The 19,654-nt window shown below is 39.5% G+C and overlaps 1 protein-coding gene across 1 annotated transcript; it reads right to left on the bottom strand.

Annotated features, from left to right (window-relative positions):
• Positions 1-2,933: 2,933 nt before the first annotated feature.
• Positions 2,934-19,598, bottom strand: LOC135711901 (N-acetylgalactosaminyltransferase 6-like). The gene is made up of 5 exons (XM_065234878.1): positions 19,357-19,598; positions 4,666-5,051; positions 4,213-4,571; positions 3,262-4,142; positions 2,934-3,197 (listed from the first exon to the last, which is right to left on the bottom strand). Exons 1-5 carry the CDS (start codon positions 19,405-19,407, stop codon positions 3,018-3,020), a joined length of 1,857 nt encoding a protein of 618 aa, XP_065090950.1. The 5' UTR covers positions 19,408-19,598; the 3' UTR covers positions 2,934-3,017.
• Positions 19,599-19,654: the final 56 nt, after the last annotated feature.

Raw genomic sequence — 19,654 nt, forward strand, 5'->3', positions numbered from 1 at the left:
TGTAGAACTTCCTTGATGAAATCGGCTGCTTCATGCAGACTGAGCAATTCTGATTACAGTATCAGATTTGTTCTGTACACAGAGGAACTGGGAGGACTTATTAGAAACCTCTCACCAATAAAGTAATGATCTTCTAGTAAATTTTTCATATAATTTTATTAATATTTTATTTTATTTAAGCATATTATTTTTGTTACAGTCAATTAGCATTAGCATACGATACAAGAGATTTAATATTACTTGCTCCTTTTTGCGTAAGATAATCAATATTTATTTTACTTGTAATTACCTTTGAAAGCTTTTTTTAAGTTTTTTTTTATTTGTGATCTGAAAATTTTCCCAGTTTGGTTAGAAGTTTCGAAGCTAACGCATGTCCACAGGCCTAATAGAAAAATAGGTAGAAAAAGTGTATCATGAAGAATGGTTGCATGCAGGGTTGTGTGAGGTTTAGACCGTATCCCACCGGAATCACCCAACCCTTTTGGAGAGCAGGCACAACCTACCTATTCAACTGCACTGCGACGAAAGAGGACCAACGAGATGCTTGCTGATTGAAGCGTCGTTGGGTGGTCAGATTAAAGAGGATGAAAAGATTCATCCTGTTCATCCAGTTGACAGCTCGTCGAGGGGTTCATCAATGGATATTGCACTGTGACTGAATGGTAATCCATTCAGTCAATTGTGCACCTCACAGGTTGCTTCCACTCACTTGCTATAGATGAGTGATTTTCGGAGTTTTGAATTCGATAGATGTTGTAATGGAGATTTGTGTTGTTGGATGTGGGAGGAGATTGGAGGGTGGGTGTTTGACGCATAGAGCCTGTCAATTTCACTTTCAGAGTGTCGCAGTCAGCGGTTTTATGATTTGTGAGCGCTCTCGATTCGTAGAATCGTTGATTGTGACTGCAAGTAGATTTGGCAGGTTTTGTGTGTCGGACGCTTGCTTTTTGGCCTCTTGTTGTGTCTAGCATGTGCAGAATATCATTATAGCGTCTAATGGTTTTGAGATTCCTGGTTGCGTGAAATATATTTGTGTATATTTGTATATTTCATGTAATTATCGTAAATAATAGTTATTCAATTATAGATAGTTCATCCATATATTCGTACTTTGACGCAAAGCGCTGTGGATTATGAGATGCTCGATGACCCTGGAGGGATCGATTTTGCTCACTGAGCAGAAAATCACGGATTTAATCCCAAGCTCTCCGTCATGACTCTTAAAATTCATGATCACTAAACAAAATTAATATTTTCTTTCGATAGTCGGCTATCGAGAGATTAAATGAACAACAAATAAACAATATATACTTTTCGTTGCATCACCAACTTGAGGTCAACCTCGGAAACTATTTGCATATCAAGCGAAAACATAGACGTGTTTTGTCGCGAAGTGTTATGGTTATGAGATGCTCGATGACCCTGGAGGGATCGTTTTTGCTTACTGAGCAGAAAATCATGGGTTTAATGCCAAGCTCTCCGTCATGACTCTTAAAATTCATGATCGCTAAACAAAATGAATATGTTCGGCTATCGAGAGATTAAGTAAACAACAAATAAACAATACATACTTTTGGTTGCATCGCCAACTTGAGGTGAATCCTAACCGAATACCCTATCCAACCCTCCAACTCCGTAGCACTTATGAGGGTGTCACTACCCAACAAACAATTTTAGCTGCAGATTAGCTTATACAGCCAAAATTTGCCTTATGCAGCTAATTTTTGTCTGTATAAGCTAAGCTGCAGCTAAAATTGTTTGTTGGGTAAGTCGGTGGCCTCTCGCTAAGTAAGTACTACATCAACATTTCCTTCCCTATCCCTAGTTATGGTAAAGGCGGGCGTGGCCGGGAATAGCGACAGTCATGCTTCTGTTACTCTTGTTTAGATTATAACCAACGTTTACTCCCCAGCATTATTCCTGAAAGTAGTCTAACTGAGAATTTCAGAAGAGACGTGAGTGTTGCTAATATCCAATCTACGAAGTATATCATAACAACGCTAACGCTATCATTATCTTTGACGAAAAAATGAATGAGATTTTGACGAAGGCTTTTTTGAGAAATACGACGATATCAAAAATAATCTTGTCAATATCGCGTGAAGTCTTTCAATGACAATGACAAATCTTAGCACTGACTGGAACGAGACGACGAGGTGCGCAGAGGGCAAGGTGGTTCGATGAGGTGCAAGGCGACCAGCAGAGCCTTCGCAGACTATGAGGCTGGCAACGTGCAGCCATGGATCGAGTGGAATGGAGACGACATCGGTATTCACCAAAGGACACTTAACCTGAATGATGATGATTATGATTATGATGATGGAGATTTTTAATTGAAGTTTCCGTTTACTCTGAGCTTAAGTGTGATAATTTATTACCTAGAGAGGTCTGAAGAGGGTAGGTTGATAGTACCGCTAGAGTACTGCAGTATGAAAATTGAAGTCTCTTTAATCAAGAAATATAAGATAAGTTAAAATTGAGCGAAGGGCCATTAATGCGACAGTAATGGACGAGGAATTTCTCTTCAAATCTACCGGCAAAAGAGTGTGCATTTGATTTGCTCATAAAAACTTACTGTCTGCGGCTGTGGAATAGTTCTAGTGACGATTCATCACTACCTAAAGTCCCACGTTTTCGAAAGCATTTCCAGTCTATGGTGTGTTATAATGCAATTATTCTTTACCCAACTATTGTGTTGCTCCTCTCGTCATGACCAACGTAGTCATCTCACATAGAAAGTGGTAGGGTGGTTGTTGCGTGCTGTACCATTATTGTTGGTTACTCCCGCCTTGAGTTGTTACATTCAAAGTGTTTTTTTGTGACTACGTACGTGAAATTTACGATTATTATTATGGTCATCATATTTCAATCTCTCAGATTATTCTTCTGTGTATCACATAGCGGCATCGCAAATAAATTACATACAAATAGTTGATGAGGATCATACAATTTTATTTACAATTAACAGTCTCTGCAAAGAATTCTTTACAACAAAAAAAAAATCAAACAACCCACGATTATGGCAACAACTTTGCTCCATAACTATCCCAATTTTCCATATTGGTCAGGTTCACGAACCCCCACTCCCACCGTTGTGTCTTTTTCCTATGATCACACTTGGATACTACCACTTTCTTCCCCACGAGATCAAGGCACTGATTTCTGCCGGGCTTTCCATGCAAAATCAAATTATTTTCCTGCGGATCAAAGACAACAATTGAAAATTTCAATTCTTCAGATTATCAACTCAAATTCACTTACGAAATCATACTTCCACAGTTGGTTTCCCTGTGATTCATGGCAGTTGAATAGTACTACCTCCGAATCATCGCTTGAGGCATCCAGGCACTTTTCCACGCTGGCAACCCGGATATCTCGGTAATAGGACAACGAAAAGAACTGATTGTTCTGAGGATGGGTTTTATTCGCCGCACAGCCAAACACTCCAATTGGTTTTTTTTCTCCGTGGTTAAGAGAGTCCAGACATAATTTAGGATTCGCCAAACTCTGCACTCTTCCGGATGCAAATGGCAGTGGATCCCGTAAGGGGTATCGCTTCAGTAAATCCGGAGCAACTTCCTCTAAGAACCATTTGAAGGGTTTACATTGTAGCTTCTCTCTCAGAGCCTTCTGCTTCGTCAAATCCCCCGCATCGGTTTTATCAAACAGAGAATTTCGCTCGTACAGAAACTGTTTGTATTCGTCCATCCACACCTCGGCTACCCGTTTGAAATTTTTGGTAACGAAATTGGTTCCCCTGGGATTCGGAAACGGTGCATACCCTCGGTACACGTGACCCACGCGGGAACAAGGTGCGTCAACCATTCTTCCTCCACACTGCCAGATTTTGAAACTTAATTCATACTGCTCTCCACCCCAAATGTCTAGCCCTTCGTCGTACCCGCCGAGCTCCCAGAAAAACTTGGCACTTATAGCAAAGAGGCCTCCGGCCATGATGGGACTCTCGAAGGGCTCCGTTGGGTCAATTTTATCTTCTGGCCGCAGAGGCAATCGTTTGTAGTAGAATTTCCAGTCGAACGCACCACGTTTACCTTCATCCTGACCGCGATACTGGAACGTGTCGTGAGCAATAACATCGATGAATGGGCAAACGCACGTGCGATAGTTCTCGGCGATGGGTTCTAGAAATGGGCGAGAGGGAAATTAGGTAAATGTATACGCAATCAGTAGAACGTGACTCCGAAAGCTTACCGATCAAAGGTGGAAGCCAGTTCACATTGACTTCTGTATGTGAATCGAGTACGATTAGTACATCTCCACGGGCAACTTTGGCACCGGCTAATCGAGCAGCAATTAACCCAGACCGCTCTGGTAGGTTGATAAGTTTCACCTTTGGCGCAAGCTCTGTTCGAACGAATTCTTGTAAGGGTTCCCACAAAAACTCCTTGGTACTGTGATCGTTGACCATAACAATTTCCTTCAGCAAATGTGGTGGTGAGCGATTAAGCACACTGTAAACAGTACGCAGCAACGTGCTCCAATGTTCATTGTAGAAAATAACAATAACACTGACCGTTGGTAGTTCTTGGAGGTAGTGTTTTTTGCGACACCTGTAAACTAGATAGTGTTGAGACTAAAAGCATGATTTATTTCGCATTGCACCTTTCTCAGCACAAGCCAATATAGAGATAAATAGGTACTCACTGTTTATGTCTGATGTCTGGCACCGAGCGATTCAGCTCAATCATATCGCTAATCACCGCGGAATAGCCATTTTCCTTGAACAATTTCTCATTCAACTTGATGTCTTCGGGTTTTAACAGTTTGAGAGGCTTCCCGTGCTCCCCCGGGCCTTCCCGACCCGCTTCGTACTCGATATATGCATAGTCATGCCAGTCGACCCGCAATCGGTCGACGTTCCTAGGGCTACCGTTGAAGAACGGCTCGTCGCTGACGTAACGATAGTAGAGGGCATTCTTGAAGTTGGAAACACTTTGGTACTTGTGAATTATGAGTACCACCGTGATGATCATACACGAGAACACGAACAGTAGCTTCAGAATCCATTCGCCGATCGTGGCTTGGCGAATCTGCAATGCATGGTAGCAATAAACGAAAGAATTCGCATAAGAACATAGGTGAGTTGAAATAGCCTAAAATGTTGAGAAGGGGAACCGTATCAAAAGCAGTTGGTTGGAACATATGTTCCTCATCATGGCTAGAAAGTAAAATCTCCAAAAATATATCTTAACATCGAATGGTTGCCCTAGAGAGTATGGAGTGGAATTCCAATTCAGCCACTCTAGGCTATTTTGAACTAAAATTATTACAAATCTTCAAAATTCAATTAGGATGAAAAACGGCCTCGCTCAAGTTTTCCTGACAAATGCTGACTTGAAAATTAGAGTGTGCTGAATAATTAACATTTGAAAAAGGTATATTTTATAATGAAACCCGATAATATCGATTAACTTTATTCGGAAAAAATGTGTATTTCTTTCACGAATTTGGTTATGATCTGGACTAGCAGGAGAACTTCAAAGCGTTCATGGGAAAATATACCTTAAGCGACAATTTCATTTCAGACTCTACAAAATCCAGACTGATAAGATTTCAAATCTGGTTTGAAATTAACAGACACAACACAAAATGTCGTAAAGCAGAGTAATCCATGCTCTCCCTATCTTGACTAATTACCCAACCGACAATTTTCCAGCATGCTCATGTAATAGGTGAGTAAGGTCTCCATCGATAGTGTAAGCCTACGACGGATACCCGGGTAGACGGGAATAGCAAAACCAGAATAAAATAATATTAAATTTTACTTTCAATATCTTATTATGTTATTTGTAAGTTGTGCACTATAACAAGTTAATAGTTTATTCTGCTATAAAAGCATAATTTGCTATTGTTATGATATTTTGGTAACATTAATTCAAAAGTTAATTTTAGTCTGACAGCAGAATAAGCAATTAATATGTCATTGAATTGATTCATTTAAATTACATACCAATAGCTTGATGAGATGTAATTGCAAAATGTGATATTACCTCTCATATAAATCAAATATTCTCGTCTACTCGGGTACCGAATAAAGCAAACTACGAATCGATCATTAATTATTCAAGATAGGCATCTACAAAGAGCTGTGCTGTATCTTCACAAAAACTGCATTCTCATGACATCATCGTAACAGGCACACATTTTCAGAACCTACATATGTGCCTTCTCGAACTGATCGCGTGCGCCCAGCCATCAGCCACCTGATTCATCCTCACAAATCAACAAAATACCAGATAGCACACCGTAGCCGCGGCTAACATCATTCTAGCGGCGCGGCGGCACTGAGCTGTCCACACTTCCCTCATCAGCCGGTAGCAACCTTGACCTTGGCGCTTTGTCTCTTTTGCGTTTAAATACACTCCTCCTCCTCCTCCTCCTCCACAAACTCCTCTCCGTATCCGTACCAATCTCTCTGTCAATTTGAGCGCCAGAGAAGATCGTGGATAATAATTGCTACCTATCGTTTTACGATCACATCATTCATTCTTCCTGTGTGGCACAACGATCGCCAATGTTTTTTTTTTTGCTGGATTTTCGTTTATTATTCTTTATGCTTAGCCCATTCTATCTGCGTCAACTCTTTCACCACCAAACTGACGAGCATGCCATCCTACCTACTGTGAATGAAGAGCGATCCACAACTCCGGGAAGCCCACCGAAGGTGTCTTTTTAAGTGGCATCAGGTATATATTCATTAGAGAAACTCATTACAAGTGACCTCACATAAAACTCGTGTGTACATGGCTGGAAGCGTTAAATGGACCCCAAACATACGTATATAAAGCTATTAACTAGGGTCATGCCGACTATGGTTGAAGGTTTTAGCTTGTGTTTGAAATACACTAATGAGTAATGTGGCAACTATATAGGTCACTGGCGGAAGGAGTGGGGGTAGGGTTCAACCCTCCCCCCCCCCTTCACGATGCAAATATAGAATTATCCTTATATAAAAAATGTGAATCAACTATTACACTTTTTCAAATGTGAGTTAATATGAACGATATAGGCCACGTTTTACTTCTTTTGTATTGAAAATATCAATAATCAATTTGTTTGTTCAGTAGGTATCCCCCGGTGAAAAGTTGCTGTAGTGGTCTTACAAGGCAAAGAAAAGTATTTTCTTTCATATCGAGAAGATTTTTGAATGCCAATTATCTCCGTTTTTTATAATTTGTTCCACAAGTTTCATCTATAGCTACCGTAATCTGGGAGCAAATAGATCACCGGGGTGAAATTGTTCAAAACTCCTTGGTTTTCGGCTGTTCCGTAGAAAATTGTTGGTAATAGATATCAAGAAAAATCTTGATAGCAGGGGAAATGGCTCTAATGTTGGCCTATGGATCTAAGATTGGACCCATCGCTAAAAATTTGCTATTTATAAATTTTATTAAGATGAACGCGTCATTAGGACGGTTCTAATGGAAAATTTGGGTCACTATTGAAAATTTATTCAATTACTGTATTTATGTATGGGCCCAAATAAGGGGCATTTAGGCCGACATTACATCCATTTCCCCTAGTTCATCAAAGCATTCTTTAATCATTGTTTTGATGAGTTTTTTTTTCTCAGCAGGATAGTATATTTAATACCCATTATTTAAAAAAAGATTGTATGGATCCAACAACGGTTGTCATTAGCTTCTTAATGGTTATGTGACTTAACTAGGTGTCACTGAATTCGAAGTATTTAAAATATTGCGAAAATACAGCTTCCAATGCCAAAAAAATAGAGGATTTTCGAAAAGTTTCCATCTATTTGCTTAAAATACACTTCGCACCAGGATTCTAACGTCTGTTTCTGATTCAGGGAACCAAAATTCATAAAGTTATAAAGGCACTGGAGAACTATTTTACGGGTTGATCAATTGCACCCCACACCGTTTGAAAAATTCGTGTAAATTTCAGCGATACATAGCGTGTTATTAACGCTAGATTTAGCATAAATTTACACGATTTTTCTGACTTCACCTGAATGTGTCTTCCGACTACTCCCGGGACATTCTTCCAGTTCCAGTTTAATTAGAATTGAAGTTTCTTCTCGAAACCCACCAGAAAATTCCTGGAACTTCTCCTGGATGATTACTCCAGCTTCCTTTTGAAGTTTCTTCCGACACCATCTGGGAGTTTTTTTTTCAGACTTGCTTACATAGGATTTCTCCGGAGCGCTCCTTTCTACTTACCCAAGACGTCATGCTGACTTGCGCCGGATGTCTTTGCCTCTAAACTTGCTTCTTCCTTTTTCCAGACTTTTCTCTAAAATGTCTTCCGACTGTTTCTGAATGTTTATTTCCCAACTAATTCTGCCAACGATCTCCGGAAGTTTTGTCCGACTTTTTTAAATTTCTTTCAAATCTCTACAAATAATTTTCATATAAGCTTCCACTGTTAATTTACACAGAGTAAATTTCTCAGGAATGATTTTCTGGTAGGTGGGATATATATCTAGTGAAAATGTATTTTTAGCTGTTTTCCAGGAAATCTAACTAACTTTCCAAGAATTGAAAAAAATGATTTTTGATGGAATTAGCAGAAGTTGTTTCCCAGTATGTCATTTGTATTTCAATAAAAATTAGATGTTTGATTCATCGCATCATTTTTACAACATACAAAAAACCTGGCTGCGCCACTGGTACAGATTGAATTCAATTTAATGTTCGTTTTTCCTTTTTGTACCCTTCTTACAAAGGAGGGTATAATATCACTTGAAAAACCGACTATCGATCCGAGGCCCGGAGGGCCGAGTGTCATATACAGGCTTCCAAATAGTACAGCCTCCTCGCGACAGTTGGTTTATACCTGAATTGACAGTTGCTTTGTGTGCTTTACTGCCGCTTGCTACCGTACGTTCAGATCTGAATTCGAAGTGTATTGGCAACAGCGCACGCACGAACGAATGAAAGCTGTATTAGAACAGTCGTATCTATACCCGCTTTGCTAAAATCATCGTGCTTGGAACGTAGTGAACCAAATGGGCTGTATTTATACAATTCTTTATGACCAGGTTCTCAATGTTTCTGTCGTCATAACAGCCTTCACAAATCGACGACATCCCTCAGCTTACCCAAGTGGCTGTCACGAAAAGGCTGTCACGAGACATTATATACAATTGATATACGGCAGTGGAGTGTGGAAGAAACCCAGAAGAATGATCCCGAACAGATATGTCGGCCCGATGTCGGATCAATGTAAGGTCAATTTATGGTCGACGTCGGCCAAATGTCGGGTCGATGTCGGGTCAATTTTGTTTTTATGTCGGGTCAATGTCGGGCCAACATCGGGTTGGGGTTTGGTAGAAGTCAGGTTGGTGTCGGGTAGGCTTATATTTTTCGCCGGAGACCGCGCGTTTTTAAAAAAAATATCGGATGAAAATTTTGCAATGGGCAGCACGAACGTGATAGCAACCGAACGAGCTCCGGCGCCACACTGGTAGTGTAGTAGCAGTCTTACGACATACAAACAAAATTTCAAAGACAGCAGCAACGAATCGGCAGTTCGACGGACTGCTTGTTGTATGTACGAGGAACGTTACGAATGACCATCCGAGGCTGTCATAGCCGAACGAACAAAATACATGACTAAGAACGAGCTGTCGTGTACTGCACAAGACGGCAACGTTGCATGTCGTATAACAGCCTCACTGTGGGCTGTCGCTTATAGTTCAATCTCAAGGCTGTCGTAGGGAAAAGAAAGCGACAGCCGTTGGAATACTGTCATGAGGCGGTACTTTTGGTATGCCTGGTCATATACCATTCGACTCAGCTCGACGAGATCGGAACATGTCTGTGTGTGTAAGTGTGTATGTGTGTATGTGTGTGTGTATCAGAGCTTGGGCTATCTTTGTGCTGCCGTGTAGTTTTTCGGTGCTCGCATTTGAATAGTTTTATGTCCCGGACGCGAAAATTCTATTTAGAATGATTTGTGCTGATGTTTTTCCCCTGTTGCTTTGGTGCCTGATGTGCTCTCGCTCCCTTTGTTGACGGTGTGACTCGACCACGCTGATCTATTATTAGGTTTTTGCGGTGTGCATTGCTTTTGTGCTGAGTAGTGCGAAGACGGACCTCAAAATCGAACCACTTTCGAGCTGTCAAATCGAACCACTTTTTTATCATTGTGGTTCGTTGAAATAGATAGAAGTATTGTTATCGTCCAAAATAAAAGATAAATATTTTTCAGTAATGTTTTTGATCTTTTTAAAAACGTGATTCGAAACGACTCAAACAATTAAAAATAACAGTATTATTGCGTATTTTGGACCAAAGTAGACTCCTGCGCTGAAAAAGACCCCTCCGATTTTTTTTCGCTCAGGAACGACTGTGACTTCGGAGAACGTTCTAAGGAGATTTGTGATGATAGTACAAAAGTTCCAGGAAATTTCAACAGATTTTTCCCGCGACAGAAGAGGTTTCAGTGGATATTTTAGTTGCTGCCAGCGAGGTTCTACGGGGGTTCTATAGAGTTTTCATGTTCGAGTTTCACACGATTTGGAGGGAAGTCAAATCGTTGCCATTGGAGGTCCCAGGGAATTTCGACAGCACTTCCATAGATATCGTCGGCCACATTAAATTTGCATCTGATTTGCAACAATTTATACAAATAAAAATTACTATGTTTGATTGCAAGTCAGGTAGAGGATGTGTCAGGGTTTTATTCTTTCTTGACTTCCCTGAAAGTATATTTTGCAGACAGAAACAAAACAGGGATGAGATTAAATGAGGATGCATTATACAGACTTTTCTGTGGATATTTATTTAAACATCTTAAAAATCAAACATTATACATTGTTCCACTATTGAATCTTCGTTTTTTTTGTTCTTTTTACGTGAGCACACTTGATTCTATACATTACAAATCGTTTCAAAATTTTTCCTTGTAAATTATGACAATTTTCTCCTGTGTATGGGATATTCACTAGGAGGCTGAGCAAGTGCTTATATAAACTGATGTTTTGATTTTTGATTGTATCAAAATTTATATCTACAGTGTTACTCAGGGCCACAAAGTACCTGTACATTTCAATCGAAATAAAAGTTGATTCAGTGAATTGCTTTCGTCAATTGTTTCACTGATAAATGGACCATCATCATATGTTCGCAGTGTAGGGATTGCATTTTTATCACGATAAGCAACTGAATTCAGATGTTTTACACAATTTTTATCAAAATGAATACTGCACAACCGGTCACTGGGTTTGATTTGAAAATTGAGATCCACCTCACAGAAACTGAGCCACTCTTTTCGTACTGCTGAATCCTTGGGAAACCTGAATAGGCTTCGCTTTTCGTCGTGTCCATCTTTATAATAGCAAAAGTGAGCAAAACACTTCATTCTGAATTTTATTCCACTCCGTAAAAACTCCAGCTATGAACAATGTCAACAAACAATCACAAAGTCACGAATCGGCTCTGCACAAAAAGCCGTTTGACACTTCTCTCTACCAACCGACGGTGATGAAACGTTTATTTCAGCACTACCAACATGAAGAAAATTTCACTTCGCACCACTCAGCTTTTGTGCACAGAGTGACATGAAGAAGAAAAGTGATATTTAGTTATTGTGGCTGGAGGAGGAGGAATTGTTTAAAAATGACTAGAGAAAATTAAGCATCGAGAATGCGCTCCCGGATATATTGATTTGGTGAGTACGTTCCAGTTGAAGATTGTTCTCTCTAAATATCCCTTTTTTGAATACGTTTCATTAATCAAACATTATTATATGCTGGGTTTGGGGGGGCAGCCTAAGGGTTTCAATGGATTTGTAGACTGGACAAGGGTTCGTGGATTTGCCAGTCCCTTGTCACGTGTTGATAGACGTACATCTTGTCGTTTGTCTTCCAAAGGTCTTCAATGAAGTTGATTCACCCTGCTGCAACAAACCATCAGGCAGAACTTTACAACCAGTGAAGTATCTGCAGTCATAGGTAATCCTTGCACTGATGGTGGGTTCTATTCACATCACATCACATGTGTGTATGTGTGTGTGTGTATGTAACGAAATGAATGCGCTCACGTTTCTCAGCAACCGCTCAACCGATTTGGACAAACTCGGCACCAAATGATAGGTCTTGGGGTCCCATTAAACGCTATAGAACGGTTTTGGAATCGGTGAACCGGTTCCGGAGATATGGCCGGAATAAGATCCGGTGAATATGGGCCTTCAAGCTGGATTTAACGGAAAACGTATTAAAACCATCATGCGACACATCAAATTACAACAGAATTCAAAAATAAGATCAATGCAAGTCGTGTTAAGTGTTCCAGACCACATTGGACACACTTGGACATGTTCCGGGTACCCCGGGGAAGTTGCTTGAATATGAATTGAATTAAAACCCATTAAATCACATTAAAATACGATGATAAGGTGACTGGTAGCCTCACCAAATAGACTACACCCGGATATATTCCGGGTACCCCCAGGCAGTGGCGTAGCGTCACTGGATGACACGGGGGTGGGGGGCTTGGTCACTGATAATGACAATAAAATAAATAAACTTGAATAAGTAAGAAGGGTCTGATCACACCATAGGTGGATAAATTCGGGTTTTTTTTTGTTCGGGTCATAATCACTGCGACCAGCACATTGAGCTCTTGTGATATGTCCGTGTCCTTTGCTTAGTTCATGTCGTACTGCCTCATAACTATGGAAAGGCAATGAGGTATTCGTTTTCGATACAGTTAAATCATACATAGGGGACGACGGGGTAAAACGGCCACCCTAAGCTTAAAGTAAAATTTAACAAACACTGTATAAAATTTCTGCGATAAAGTTAGTGATTATTGATCTTTAGAGTACTTTCCCTAATTAAATAAATTTCCTTTTCATTTGATGATGTTTTATCACCAATCAAAAACAGACTAAATAATGAAAGGATAATATAATGCGGGGTAAGGTTGGCCACCCCCAGGCGTAAGACGGCCACATAGAATATATCATGATCCTAGCCATATAAAAGGTTACTGTCTTCGGCAAAATACATTGGATAGATAACAGTAATACATCATTTTCTCACTATGCGGCGCTAATGTGCAAGTCAATTTCCCGTATACAATACATCTCGATATCTTTACTATTTAGAATGTTTCCGTCTTCGGGAAATCACCTCGATCAATCTCTTCAAATATGTGTGAACTTCGCGTAGATGTCCTGACTTCGTAGATGGCGAAGATTTCAATATATAGCTTATAGATACAGAAAGTTCTCATGTACACTAGCGCCGCGTAGTGAGGAAATTCTTAATTTACTTGTACACCATCGCCATTTGGAATGCCTTGATCTTCTTACTTATAATGTCGGTTACATAAGCTTCTTAGAAGTCCTGAACCTTGATTTACTTTTACGGATGTTCCGGATTTTCTGACGGATCCCCTGGGGCCTCCATATAACGAATCCATACTGATGACAGATCTACAAATGTTTTCGAAAAAAAAGCTTGGTATATTTCAGAAACGACATATTGTTATTTACGCATCCAGTTTCAAGCAACCAAAGGTGGCCGTCTTACCCCGGCACATGTCAAATTGTAGCAGCTTCTGTAATACCTCAGAATTTAATGAAAATTGTATATATTTCACAGTAAGTATAAGCAGGGTCGGTGGTGTTGTGGTAAGCGTGATTACCTCTCCCGCCACCAGGCCTGGGTTCAATCCCAGTCGGCACCGCCGAGATTTTCTGAGGCATTAAATCTCTGATCACGCCAGAGAAGTAAAGCCGTTGGTCCCCGGTTCATGAGTTGATGGGTCGATAGGTAGGGTCCAGGTGTGGGAGCTGCCTCCCTGGCGTCGGTAGCATTGGTAATCAGCACGGAAAACAAGATCGACGGAAAACAAATCAAGGAAAAAACTATAAGTACATCGAACAGACATGTGTTTTTCTTATAGTAACGTTACTTTTACATGATAATAATAGCTCACAAGCAATAAATTCCGTAAAAAAAATTAACAAATACAGGCCGCCGTTATGTGCAATATATGTTTTTGTTGTTTATTTTGATGTTTCACGTGTTATCAAGCTCACAAAAATTCTCTTTCAATTGTGATGTTCCGTATCATTTGAAACATTCTAGAACCTCTCCGAATTCTCTCCAATCAAAATAGGTCTTCTTAGTGACAAAAACAAGCGATGATACTGATATTTGATCATGCATCCGAACACTAGTTCGAACCCTTTTTTGTTTCCAATCTCAAATTCGAGTCTCATAACCGTCAACAAGGAGAGCTTAGGACCAGAGTTCGAAGTGGTCGGTCTTATACCACTAACGTACCATGAAAAGGGATCAACCAGCGCTATGGTGAATGTCCATAAAACGATGACAGACTCATATAGATAGAAAATTGTTCTAGTTTCAACTAGCAGAAGGAGGTCTAAAAGCTCCCAAACACTGTCTACTAGTTACTGGAGAACCATAGTCAAATTTCCCTATTGGTCTACTGAGCTTCAACTAGAGGTTGCCAAACGTGTTAAAAATAAAACTCAAATCAATGTCTTAATACAAATATTTAAATATAGTCCCAAATACAAATATTTAAATATAGTCATTAAGGTGGGTCAAGTTTCACAACCTCATGTTCTCCACTCATTCAATGGTGATTAAACCGAGAGTCGTGGTGACGTGACTCTCTGTGTAAATCGAATGGAGAGTCACGTCACAACGACGCGACTTTTCTCACTTTACTAGTGCCAAAAGTCTCTTCGACTCTCGGTATAACCGAGGGGGGAGGTGACTCTATCTACGATGCATGAAAGATTTTGTTTTGCTGTAATTAGAAAGGAGATTGAGGACGATTCTTCATGATGAAAAGATGATTTTTCGTAGATTGATTCGCTAGTGTGAGCTTTTTCGAGTATCTTAAATTGCGATATAGATGTGACGCCCCCCTCGGGCATAGCTCCCAATTTGTATTGACCTAGACAGGTGCCAAATATGCATGAATTTGGTTGCGATTTGGATACCGGAGAATTTTGACGTTAGTAAAGACACAAAAATTGTCACAAAAGAGCAGTTCCACGCCAAATGACGAATCGATCAGACTCGACCTTCACCAATTTGCATTAAACTTTGCATAATTGTTTTGTATGGGCGATAATTCACATTTTTACTAAAATTTAGCCACATTGGATCATGTAAATTTTTAAAATGCTTGCTTTAAATTTTTCCTTAAATTGTAGCACAGAAACGACACTTCTGATCGAAATGACGTCTGAGACAAAGTTGTAGAGAAAAACAAAGAAAAAATATACAAGAATTGTTTCAAGTAAAAATTCAAAAAAACAATCTTAAATACCTAAATAGCTCAAAATGTCCTTGCCCGAATTTTAAAATTTATAAAAAAATGAAACATGGTAACTTTTATAATGTTTAAAATTATGGACACATACAAATTGAGAAAAATCGTTGAACAAGAACTTTTAGTTAATTTTTTAAACTTTCTGTTAACACTTTTTTTCATGTTACTTTGTTTAATTGAAATTTAATGTAAAAAAATACACCAAAAAGTGCACTAATAAAAATATTAAAAATTTGACCAAAGGTTTTTGTTTTACGATTTTGTTAGTTTACAAGTGTCCATAGTTTTGAACATTCCAAAAAACTTCAGTTTTATATATAAAAAATTGACATTTTGACACATTTGTGCTCCAATTTTTTTTTTTTTTTTTTTTGCGATATATTAAAAACATTTTTTGGCATTATTTTGCTCTACAACTTTGTCCCAGACGTCATTTCAACCATGTTACATTTATTTGAAAAATCTCAAGGATGCCATTTTGAAAAGTTCATAAGATTTAAAACGGCCAAATTTTATCAAAAATGTGAATCGTAACAAAAAATTACGAAAAGTTTCATACAATTCGGAGAGGGTGCAATATTGGCCATTCCTGAGGCTTATATTTAGGCAAACTATGCAGAACAGCTTTACCGAAAACCACAAATCGATTCGAGCTCTGTGCAAAAAGTTATCAACTATTTACTGGGTGATTCGGAATAACTGTCACTTTTAAAAATGGTCATAACGATTGGTTCCTTTGAACCTCAATAATGATGCGAAATGAATTTTTTGGGCTGCAAACTTTCTCGGCATCCCTGGGCGTAGAGTATGATTGTACATGTCTTTTTGTTTTTCTGTTTATCCTTCTTTTTCTTCTTCGCATTTCAAACTTATTGCTTATCACATGTTAGCTTATTGCGTGCTCTCAACTGCATACAACTAAATGCACTTCCACAGTTACTAATTGTTAGCTTGTTCGATGCTATAGCTTTTAACGATACAACAATAACAATCCATTGGGTTTCAGTCTTACCCCGCCTCCCAAACAAGTAATTATATACATATTACAGCAATTCCATAAAAAAAAGTTAGAGTTGACTTAGAATTTGGTAATTTTGTTCCTTATGGTGGGCGTTGGCCAAATTTGGATTTTTCAGATATAATCCTAAATAGGACCTAGATTATTTAATACTCTAGTAACCTCAAGTCCGTGCTCTGTCACAATGTTTCATTGTGATTAATCAACACTCAAAGGGGTAAAATATCAAATTTGGGGTGAATTTGAAGGAACTTGGAGTGTAGAGCGCACTGCCCACTGGACGATTCTGAAGCCTGGCCAAGTGAGTGGGGTATGGGTTTATTTGATTGAACGTCATTTCCAATGTATATATTGATACATTCAAACCATTGGCATTTGAGATAAGACAGAGATAGGATGCGGAGGGCCCGCTTAGGGGAAGCGTAGCCCATGTTATGGTTTCCATTTATTAAATAGTTCAGATAGGCTGGAAATGACATGTTCATAGTGAGAAAATGTACCATATGGGGCCCGTTCACTGATCAAAATCAGATTCACATCGTCAGACCCTGCCCAAGAATAAGGGGATTGACGATGACTTGTCAAGTTTTATTTTGAATTTGCGTTTTGCATTTAATACTCTAGTAAATCTCGCGTCCGTGCTCATTCACAACAGTGTGAGGTGTCAATACTCACTGGGTCATATGTCTTAGACCAGTTCCAGATTAGTTTGCTATTAATATCTTCTGCATCGCAGTTCGCGATAGATTCCTAAATATGGGTTCTCTTTTCCGACCATAATAGTGTGAGGGAAGGGGGTGAGTTCTGGATCAACAATGGAAGGGGGCCCATCGGTTTTTGTGGGCAGACCGTCCAGAGCCCGTTCCTCACAGATCGGGGGCTGCTCGCGCGGGCCAACACCGTCTTCGTGTAGGTGGAAGTTTTCCCTATCCGATGATGGTGTTGGTTTGCCTGGGTGGCCTTCGCTTTGTGAGTGGGGGCTTTGGAGCGGTTTGTTTACAAATGCTGATGGGCCCTTTTCTATTGTTGATCCAGAGTTAAACGTTGCGATATGAGAGCGAATAGAGGCAAATAAATAGGGAAGACAACACCATGACCCAAATAAGTAACCAACCCTAATAAAAATTGTATGGTTAATTTGCTTAACGACGTGTTCTGGGTATCATCCAAACCATTTATGGAATAGTTCAATGATTTGGGTTATCGTTCGTTTATGGTTATTTTTTATTAGGGAATGCATGCGGCTCACACTTAACTTGTTCTATTTCTTTCTTTCTTCCTATCATGTACTAATATTAACTGCCTGAGAACAAATGGGAACACGACCAGAAGATCAATAGGAGAAAAGGAAAATTCGAACAAGAAAAGAAGAATTAAACTTGCACCGGCAAGAGGAAGCAGACAGAAAGGATCATGCCGGTTGGAGACAGCCAATGTATACTGGACGAAGCTTGTATCTAGGAAAAGTCGTATGTGCTGGAAACCGTAAGTAGGATAAGAATCGTAAAAGGTGTGTGCTTGCTTGATAAGATCCTAACTTTACTTTAAATACACGGTAGGAATCGAATATCCATTTATGATTAAGGTTTTGCCCATTTTTCAGTGGGAGTGGCAATACTCATTGATGAGTGATTTATCGTACCCATTTATTAGTAACTGTTAGCAGCTAATGATTAATTGATTTACCTATTTTAGAATTACCTATACTTCACATCAGAACCTCATTTCCTTCAATTACTTCTCCGTCGCAGCACACACCTTATATGGATCGCTAACCTTTATTTAGTTTCAGCATTTTCGACATTATAATCAAAAGGTGAGCTTTAAAAATATAATTACCATGCATATAGATAAGTTAATGGACCAGAACCTGGACGGACACGAGCCTACCCAGGGGAGGACCCGGATACGACCACCCATGTGTGTCTAGAGTATCGCACGAGCTGACGAGTGCAACGGGAAGGACAGTAGGTGTATAGACTAGGGGGTTGGTCCCTAGATAAGCCTTCTTAGCGGAAGGCACAGCCTATGCACTGAACATTTACAATTACACTGGACTTAGTATTTGGATCAGAAGGTCAAATGATAGACTATTAAATCTAGTTTTTAGGAAAAATATGAATATGGACCTTAATCAAGGGTTTTCATTGAAAAACATTGATTTTAATCGATTTTCATGATTTTCATGGTCTCGGAACCAAATTTAGATTTTTTTACACAACATATCCAAAATTCAGCGATGTATGTTTTTTTTTTTCGTATCAGAGCCACAGTTTTATAAGAAAAACATAATAGAATGTTACTGAAAGTGCATTGAGAATGCTTATGATTTCACGAATCACCCTAAGTAATCTGATTCCATATAGTAATACAAAAGTTCCGATCATTACCAGTATTAAATACAATTAATGACAAATCGATAAAGCACCACATGACCCTTCCTCACTAGCAGTTCAATGCCCCTGGAGTTGTGTCGGTACATTTTGGTACACATCTCGATTCACCCCATGCTTCAATCATATCACAGAGGCAGCAACCGGCGTTCACCACCGGCCTACCAAGAAGTAAGGTGCCATAAAACATCAACGCTCGTAGATGATCATTAAATTCCGAGTCTGGAATTAATTAAGAATTCGGCGAAGATGACCACCAAAAGGTATCACCCAACAACCGAAAGACACAACAAAATTCACACATGGGCTGGTTCGGGATGGCTAATATCAGCGACCGCGTTATGTAGACGCGTAAGCGTCTTATAGCGCCAAATGCAATGCGCTGCTCCACAAGCGACAGTTTATTTTCGCATGAAAATTTGGACGCGATGCGAAACTGGTTTCATAAAACCGATAGCGTGGACAGTTTTGTATTTGTTTTTCGAGACACAATCGATTCAAAATTGACTTAATTGTTTTCTAGCTCATGCTTAATGCAAGTAGGTACGTGGCTATTATCACACTTCACTTCGACGTTGCGATCATAAACCGTGAAACACTACACAGAACACGTTGATAACGAATCGAAACACCCTACCTTACGATAAGCGGAATGTTTAATTTGTCTAACCAGCCGTGCAACCCTCATCCTTTCGTAAATGAAATGACACGTCCCACGCAGTATAGCAACTCTCGAAATGCATTGATAACTCGTTCAGTAAATATCTTGCACAAGTGCACACTATTCTTCGTTTGATAACAACATCGTTCTGAAAACTCAAAAATCACACAACTCGACGCGCACGTTTCCTCCCGCAGTGATATGAATGCCCGTGCGAATCAGTCGACCGTTTGATAAAGACTGCCCAGCGGTATCCGAATTCTGTCGAGTGCTG

This window comes from Ochlerotatus camptorhynchus, unplaced genomic scaffold (assembly GCF_037179485.1).
Source record: "Ochlerotatus camptorhynchus isolate MF236.1 unplaced genomic scaffold, CSIRO-AGI_Acam_v1.1 ptg000443l, whole genome shotgun sequence".
NCBI classification, from domain to species: domain Eukaryota; kingdom Metazoa; phylum Arthropoda; class Insecta; order Diptera; family Culicidae; genus Ochlerotatus; species Ochlerotatus camptorhynchus.